This window comes from Plecotus auritus, assembly GCF_963455305.1.
Source record: "Plecotus auritus genome assembly, chromosome: 5".
NCBI lineage: Eukaryota > Metazoa > Chordata > Mammalia > Chiroptera > Vespertilionidae > Plecotus > Plecotus auritus.
The window spans coordinates 39,348,218-39,357,608 of NC_137776.1; the positions used below are offsets into that span (position 1 = coordinate 39,348,218).

A 9,391-nucleotide genomic window follows, 5' to 3' on the forward strand; every position below is an offset into this window, starting at 1 on the left:
ATAGGATGGGACCCTATGGTTCACTACATTGGACCCATTTGTACAATTTAAGCCACTGCCATGTTGTGTACTTGCTGCAGTGGAATCAAAGGGAAGAGGTTACACAGCCAGGAAGCAGAAAGGGAAGCAATTGGCCTCCAAATCCAGGTGTTCCAACACACAGCATAAACTACACATAGAATTTTTCTGAACATGGTTAAATATTACATAAATATAATGAATGATGCTGGTACACTATTGTGTGAAAATAGTGTTTCTATATTGCTTAATTGACTCAATTTGGTGATAAATAGGGTGGGGTTGCCAGGGATGTTCTAGAGCAGTGGTCGGCAAACTCATTAGTCAACAGAGCCAAATATCAACAGTACAACGATTGAAATTTCTTTTGAGAGCCAAATTTTTTAAACTTAAACTTCTTCTAACGCCACTTCTTCAAAATAGACTCGCCCAGGCCGTGGTATTTTGTGGAAGAGCCACACAAGGGGCCAAAGAGCTGCATGTGGCTTGCGAGCCGCAGTTTGCCAACCACTGTTCTAGAGAAAAAGGTGTTTGAGGATGAATTACCTGTGAAGATACTGAGCATCCTTTCCCACAAAATGTGGGCTAACTTCAGGGTTGCTCTTTCACACACCCATTATCTCATTTGCTGTGCACAGCAGTCCAGAAAAAAAAGGTGTGACAAGATTTATTCTGACTCTGTTGTGAGAATGCAGAGGGTTGTCACCAAAAAAATTAGTGCAAATTAGACACATGACTAATATGTGGTGCAGTATGGATTCAACACCATCCTTCTGACCCTCAGCCCGGTCCTCTGGCCACCATGCAGGAACCCAATACACTATTGTCACTGGGTTTCTTCACTTTAAAAATCAGAGTCTTTTTCTGAGATATTAACTTATCTATTCCCACTAAAACTACTCACAAAATGTTTTCTGCTCACTGTTTACCATTTCTCAAATTCTGTTGTTTTGATATGACAGACAAAACCAAAGATGTTGACATTCCTAGGTTGCTGCAGAACAGAGCCACAGCCTACACAACCTAGCTAGTTTCTGAATCCTGAATGGACTGATTATCCTAGATCCAAGAGTATCCTTTGCAGATCAAGTGGAGAAAAGTACCTTCTTTGCCAAGGAAGCATAACCAAATGTTCCCAAGGCTTCAAATGCTGTGGGTACATATGAGGACACATGAACATCCATGCCCAAGTTACAGTCACCATTTCCCCCATATACTCCAACCCTCTGAAAAATGTTCCTTCCCTCCTTCCCAAAGTATATTGGTGCATATACCGGGGTGCAGACACCAGTCATCCTGGCTCTCTCACACAAAAGCTGCAGCCAGAGTAGGCTGCTCTGAGCTCCCTGCCCCTCCTCCAAAGCTGCAGACCTGCACCAACCACCCTGACTCGTTCCAGGACAGCTGGCCAGTCTCCTGTGTAATGAGGAGGGAAACTTCACCCTTCCTCTGGGTGATGCTCATCAGAGAATGGTGGTGGGGTGGCCAGGGTTGTCCTGGAGCGGCGTTACCTGGACTCCAAAAATGTGGAGTTTAGTAAAGCAGCTCTTAGAGTTTGCATTCAGAGCTCTTTTGGCTTCCAGAGTACCCATGGGCCACCTTTGCAGAAACCACGATTCCTCACTAACTCAAGGGCCCAGCCGCTGAACTCCTTAGAATAAACTTTCTTTGAGACTCCACAATTTTCTTTTGTATTTTGGTCTTCACTGAATCCCTTCTTTAGCTCTGCTCCTGTTCCAACAGACATGGCATGTGTCTGGATACCAAATACAGCAGAATTGGTGGTCTTTGCCCAGGAGCCTATTTGGCCCTTAGAGAAGTCAGTGGCTGGAAATGGGCCCCAGGGCAATGTTTTCCTCAGGAGTACCCAAGAAGCTCGTTGGAACCTTAGCTCAGGTTATCTCCCTGCTCCATTCTGAGAACCACCAATCACATTCAAACTAGAGCATAGGAAACTCTCTAGTCAAATTAGTAATATTTTGATGTTTTGTGCACTAAATACATTTTCAGGAAAAACTTGACTTTAAAAGTTATTTCTCACTTAAACAACAACAACAACAACAAAAAACCAACACACAAGAAGAGGCAGTAAATCCAAGTGTCCATCAATGATAAACGCATAAACAAAATGTGGTAGATACACACAATGGAATGTTTATCCAGCATTTAAAACCAAGGACATTTTGACACATGATGAACCTTGAAGACATTATGCTAAGTGAAATAAGCCAGTTTCAAAAGGACAAATATTATATGATTCTTCATAAATGAGATTCTTAGAGTACTCAAAATGGTGGTTGCTAGGGGCTGGGAATGGGGGGGGGGTGAAGGGAATGGGGAGTAATGTCTAATGGGGACAGAGTTTCAGCTGGGGAAGATGAATAAGTTCTGGAAATGGATGTTGTTGATCTTTGCACGGCAATAGGAATGTAGTTAATGCCAAAGAATTTCATGTAACCCCTCTTACATCTCCTGCTTTGACTCTAATCCTATCTAATAAAAGAGTAATATGCAAATTGACCATCACTCCAACACACAAGATGGCTGCCCCCATGTGGTCAAAGATGGCTGCCCCCATGTGGACACAAGATGGCCACCACAAGATGGCCAGCAGGGGAGGGCAGTTGGGAGGGACCAGGCCTGCAAGGGAGGGCAGTTGGGGGTGATCAAGCCACAGGGGAGGGCAGTTAGGGGTGACCAGGCCAGCAGAGGAGGGAAGTTGGGAGCGACCAGGCCTGCAGGGAAGGGCAGTTGGGGGGGGACCCAGGCCTGCAGGGGAGAGCAGTTGGGGGGGACCAGGCCTGCAGGGGAGGGCAGTTAGGGGTGACCAGGCCTGCAAGGGAGGGCAGTTAGGGGTGACCAGGCCTGCAGGGGAGGGCAGTTAGGGGTGACCAGGCCAACAGGGGAGCAGTTAGTCATCAATCAGGCTGGCAGGGGAGTGGTTAGGGGGTGATCAGGCTGGCAGGCAGAAGCGGTGAGGGGCAATCAGGAAGGCAGGCAGGTGAGCAGTTGGGAGCCAGCAGTCCTGGATTGTGAGAGGGATGTCCCACTGCCCGTTTAGGCCCGATCCTACTGGGTTTGGGCCTAAACGGGCAGTCGGACATCTCTCGAGGGGTCCCAGATTGGAGAGGGTGCAGGCTGGGCTGAAGGACACACCCACCCCGTGCATGAATTTCGTGCACCGGGCCTCTAGTGTATAAAATAAGCTGCAAAACTGCCACTCTCTGGAGCATTTTCTCAATTCCTGGCAATTGTTATCAGTCTGGCTCAAATAAGTTCATAAAAATTCTCCATAGGTTTGGACGTTTCTTACATAGGCACAAGGTATTGGGGAGAGGGAAAGCGGGATGAGATGGCAGAGCCTGAACTGCATGTATTTGTTTGCTCACTGGTGTCTTTGGCGGTGGGAAATTAGCATAACTTCCTTCTCTCACAGTCAGATCTCCCAGCCTCCCAGTGGGGTTTCTCTTTGAAATAAGAGTTGTGTGTGTAGAAAGGATTCAGGAGCAAGGCTTAGAAGCCAAGAAGAAAAGCAACCAGCCTATTTCCCATCCAAAGAGTAACCAAATACAGCTGTAACTTTAGACTGAGGTGCTTGAGAAATGATTTTTATTATTATTTTTTTAAAGAAGCAAGTGTATATTGCTAAAGGTGGCTTAGGAAATCCACTTTGATGATCTAGTGCAATATATGATGAAAAATTTAACTAGTTGATTTTTTTCCTTAGGAAAAGAAATTTCACAACTAATAACTTTTTTAAAAGGCTAAATGATTAAATATCACCTTAGAAATACAAACCAAGAGATAGCCTAGTACCCAGAGGGTACAGTATACTTACAACCGGTTCCCATTTCCTTCTGTATTAGCTCCCTTCAAGTCTGAGCAGTTTCTAAGGAAGTTAAACTTCTTTTGTGCTTTGTCTACCAGGAGGAGCTACATAAGAAGAGCTCAGCTGAAACAAATATGCACTAACTCCCCCTCTTACGACTGAAGGGAACATATCTTATGGTGCTTGCAGTAGTCACGTAACCCTGTGGGAAACATAAGTCACATTTTAAATTATGCATTACTAAATAGTTGCTGCCGAGCAATAACTGGTTTTGTATACTTGCTACCGCTTTGTAAGAGTAGTTTGTGTCTGCAATGTGGGGAGCACATAATCAACTGTGAATTGACATGAAGAGAAAAGACACACTTGACACTGAGTTTGTGAAAAGTTATAAGTGATGGGATTTTCCATGAGCAAAGTAGACCAACAACAAGAAGCTGAATTTTATTAGTTTGAATAGGAAAAAGTTAGGTGACTTAACTAGGAAATACAGGATGGGGTAAAAGTAGGTTTATAATTGTTCATATGGAAAAATAATAAATAAATAATAAACCAAGAATAAACTGTGTAGGTTTATAGTTGTTCGTATGGAAAAATAATACAATAATTAATAAATAACAACACTAGAAGAAACTGTTTTGTGTATTCAATACTGTAAACCTACTTTTGCCCCACCCTGTAGTTTAGTTTATTAACTATTGGTTTATTGACTCAATATTTTTTTAATGAGCTGGGGATTGGGGAGAAGTTTTTTCAAGGATCTGAATAATGACCACACCATGTCTTTCTTTTAGCTCATTCAAGACAAATTCAACATAGTTATTCTTTAGTTAGTGACCTTTAAAAAAAGAAAGATAAGAAGAAACAATATTATTTTTCTGTATCCAATTTGTTAAAAGAGTGTATACTGAAGTCACCATATTATGTGGATTTGTACCAAATTCTTTTTGTTCAAGTCAGTCTATACACCTCAGATCCAGATTTGGTGGTGTTTCTCCTCCTTGCCTGTAGGCCCATCTCCAGCCTATGACCTGATCAAGAGTGGATGGAATTGAGATGAGACTTGTAAGATTTATTCCTTATCTGGACACTACAGAAGATTCCAGTTTAATAGTTTTAAATTATTGAGAATTCTTGTGCATCTCCAGTGCAGGGTTTGACATGTGATAGTAGTGATCATTGGTTCTGCTGCTACGAGAGCTGTGACTCTAGAAGGAAAGGGGACATTTCTCCAGACAAACGGAAGACTAATTTTGTCATAGGACCCATTCGTCTGAAAAGGGAGAGATGTACAAGCAGAAATTCAGGATTTCAGTCTTAAATACATGCAGAAGAAGCTCAGAATCAACCTTCCAACAGTCTGCCTCTATTTCATTCATGGTCCTTGCTCTGAGTGCTGTGAATGTGGCTACAATCACAGGGAGGCATTTTGTGAGTCAGAGAACAGACTAGAAATACCAGAAGCTGCAGAATGATTAACAAAAGGGTCAGTCTTAAGTTGAGGCACATTTCACCTGATGCTAATGCTAAAGGAAATGCTGCCTCATAGATACATTATGAACAAATTAGGCAGAGCTTCATAAAAGTGGGAGAAAACCTCACAAACCAAATTAAAGAAAATTAAAGAATAAAAGAGAGTCTCCTTCCATGAGACCTGCATGCTGAACCTTTAGTAGATATACATTTCTACTCTACGTGCTGTTTTCTAGAGTGTACCGCAGCTTAAATAAAATGGGAAAATGGAGTCAGTAATTGTTCCTTTCTATATTTTTCATGCACAGCATCTAGGCCTTCTGTCATGTATGAGGTTGAACCCCAATCTTCTATAGCTGGAAAAAAGCATTTCCACACTTATATCTTTAAAGCATTCTTCTTAAGAGCCAGCATTTTACAGAGAGAATATTACACTAGAAATATCTAACTCTGAGGTGATATTCCCTAGTGGAGGTGACCACATTTCCTCTTTTGTTATTAAACTAGGGAGGCAGCCCTAGATGGATAAAACAAGAAGGAACTGGATGCCAAGACAAATTTTCCTGTTCCTGTGCTCTCTGGCCATCGGTACTTGGGTTGACGGATTGGCTCCCCTTTTGCTTGGCACATAAAGGTACAGTGTGGAATTCCTTCACTTCCAGAATCTGAAGCTGTTTTCCAGATGCATTTAGAGTACATTAAAGCAACCATTCAGTGCCTTTTTGTCCTGTTTCAGATGGTGGGTGGCTCAGTGCCCTAGAGTTTGTGTGAAGTCAGATAGACTTCAGGAGGTCTAGGAGATCAAAACCTGCCAGTTCAATTGGTCCCTACCTGAAACCTGGGGTGGCGGCTGTGACTCAGCTTCCATGTCGTCAGGCCACATGGCACTGGAGCTCTGCTAGCAACAGAGCCCAAAGGGCATGAGGCCACATTGATTGAATTTGGGCTTGAAAAGTATAAATGCATAAAAATATGCATAATAATTTTTTTCTTTTGGAGTAATATGGTAGTCTGCTAATTGATTTATATGATATTCTCTCCTCGTGTCATTTACTTAAATAATTTTTCCATGTTATAAAGTAATACTTGTTTATTGAAGGAAACATTTACTGAAGAAAATCATGTTTATTCAGAAAAAATACAAACAAGCAAAAAGCACCAATGTTAAATCACCCCAAATTCCATCATTATTAACATTTTATCTAGATATAAACATATAGATATAGATATACATATACAACATTCTAGAACTATATATATTTCTATATCTATATTTATATCTGCAAATATATCTACATCTACCTATACATTCATCTATTGATAGATTGATCTATTGATCTATCTCAGTATCTATATCTATATACACTTCTATGAAATCATGCCGTAATCACTATTTGATAACTTTTTAAAACTGAACATATTATAAGCACTTTTATATTTCATTTTCTTCTACTAATGAATAGTCCACTAAATTATTTTAAATAAACTTTTGCTTAATATTTCAGATAGCATATTTTTACTAATTCCCTGTTGTTTATTAGGAGAAACTCACAGAGGTGGATATTTGCGTCAAAATTGTAAGGCTTCTGCTGTTCAACGACACTGTCTTCCAGATGGCCTGTTTCTTTTCCTGCTTCCCTCAGCAGGCTGGGGAGGCCTGCTTCCTGCCTCATTACCAAGCACGCGTGTAGCTCTCATAGGCTGTTCTTTATCTGAACAGCTCCAAGTGCCACACAGATACCCTCTTAACAGTGTCTTCCATATTAGGCAGGGGAATGAAAAGGGTTGTTATGTTTGGTTTAGTGAAGAATATTCAATATTTGGCTGAAATAGGAAGCTAAGATTAGGTCAAGCAAAGACCAAGAATAGACTCCTGGTCAGTTGACTTCCCAGTTATGTTTCTTTCTCTTAGCTATTTTGCCAAAATTTCACTTAACTACATATTCAAAGAACTGTTATTTTAGTTAAAAATTCCATGGTTAGTTTTATAATATTGTTCAAAATTCTCTTTATTTCAGGGTTTCAAAATGATTCTAATATGTGAGAGTTTAGTGCAGGGTAAAGTCCTATCACCAGGACATAATAGATTTTAAAGAGAGAGAGAAAACTGTAAAGAGAAACTAATATAAATTCCTAGATATTAAAATATCCTTTAAATAGAGTTGATAAATAAAGTATAAATTAATTAAAAACATATAGATTAAATATTCTAACAAAACTCATTCAGTTAAGAGAATTATACTGGTTGGAAAATGCATCTCAATAAACACAAAACACTTCAAAAGTAGCTTGAAATGTTTGCTAAGTTCACAATATGTCAGAATTTACTCAACCTTAATTCTTGTTACATTTTAAAATAATAACCTATATTATTTACTAGCATCTTCACAAACTATCTGCATCTAAGAGGAACTAGCTCTAAGGGGTTGCTGTAACAACAATGCTACACATTTAAGGATGGACTTGTTGTAAAATGGAATAACCTGCATTGCATTGGTGTAGAATATCTACAAAAACACATGAAAATGAATATGGAAAGAAAGGATTTAATAATAGAAAATTAAATGGTCTGGGCAGAGGCTGGCATCCCAAGAGCCTGCTTCCCCTGAGTAGTGCCTGCCATTCTTACCCGTGCTCTCTCTCACCTCTGTCACTCTGTTGTCTTCCTTTCCGCTCGCCTCTATGTTCCTTCTTTAATTTCCTCTATTCTCTATACTTCCATCTTTTCTTGCTCTTTGTTCCTCTCCCTTTATTGTAGGTTCACGGAGGTTTCCATAGCTTTGACCAGTGGAAGAGAAAGAGGAAATCACCCTTTCACCAGTCAGCTTCTAATTGTGATTCCTTACATTGATTCACTTGATCTCCAGTGGAACATTTCTGTGTTTCTCTAAACAGGTCAACATATCATGGAAGGAAACCGTAGTACCATTTAACCTGTAACATCATCCTTCAGCTATAGGTGGTAAAGGGAGAATATTACTCCTGGAGTTGGTGGTATTGAATGAAGTGGGTCAGGGGTCTGAAAGCCCTGGGTTCAAATCCAGTTCTTCTTCTTACCATCTTTTTGCTATTGGACAGTGTTTTACAAATGTTGTCTAGGATGTGGAAAAAGAATCATCCTGCACTGTTGGTGGGAATCTTCCAGCCACTGTGGAAAGCAGTATGGAGTTACCTCAAAAAATTAAAAAATGGAACTGCCTTATGACCCAGTGATTTCTCTTCTGGCAATTTACCCAAAGAAACCTGAAATACTCTTTGAAGGAATATATGCACCCCTATGTTCATTGCAGCATTATTTACAATAGCCAAGATTTGGAAGCAGCCCAAGTGTCCATCAGTAGATGAGTGAATTAAAAAGCTGTGGTACATTTACACAATGGAATATTACTCTGCCATGAAACAGAAGAAATTTTACCCTTTGCAACAGCATGCACGGACCTGGAGAACATTAAGTTAAGTGAAATTAGCCAGTCAGAGAAAGGCAAGCACCATATGATTTCACCCGTCTGTGGAATTTAATGAACAAACTGAACTACCAGCAAAATAGAGACAGATTCACAGAGGGAGAGCAGGCAGACAGCTCTGGGTGGGGTGGGGGAGTTCGGTAAGTGGAGAGACTGAGAAAAAAAAAAAAAAAGAAAAAAAGAAAAAGAAAAAGAAAAAAGGAGAGAACTCATGGACATGGATGACAGTGTGTTGATTGCGAGGGTGGAAGAGGATGGATAAAGATGGGAGAGGGATAAATGGTTATGGGGAAAATAAAATAAAAATAAAAAAACCCCTCACGATGTTTTAGTGAAAATTAAAGAAGATAATGTATCTCAGCATTTAGCACAGAACTTGGCACACAGTAAATATATTTCAGGAAGTGGAATAGACAATTGTTTGGGACTTCACTGTGTCGACTCCACTAGGTGTTACTGGGGGGTACTTTGCCTCCTTAAGAGTCAAACACCATTCCACTAACGGCAGAAAATCCAATGCCTTCCTAACACATTTCCATGAATTGCTGAGGGGCTATGGTCATGGCTACCTATGGCTCCAGTCTCCTGCTTCTGCCAAATTATTTGT

At 40.5% G+C, this 9,391-nt stretch overlaps 1 protein-coding gene across 1 annotated transcript; it reads left to right on the top strand.

The window, feature by feature from the left end:
* Positions 1 to 1,763: 1,763 nt before the first annotated feature.
* Positions 1,764 to 5,299, top strand: CUZD1 (CUB and zona pellucida like domains 1; the record flags this gene model as incomplete). The annotated part of the gene is given in 7 exon segments (XM_080671160.1): positions 1,764 to 1,914; positions 4,747 to 4,843; positions 4,845 to 4,899; positions 4,903 to 5,002; positions 5,005 to 5,165; positions 5,169 to 5,217; positions 5,220 to 5,299. Coding segments are annotated over 7 exon segments (693 nt in total).
* Between the last annotated feature and the right edge of the window lie 4,092 nt (positions 5,300 to 9,391).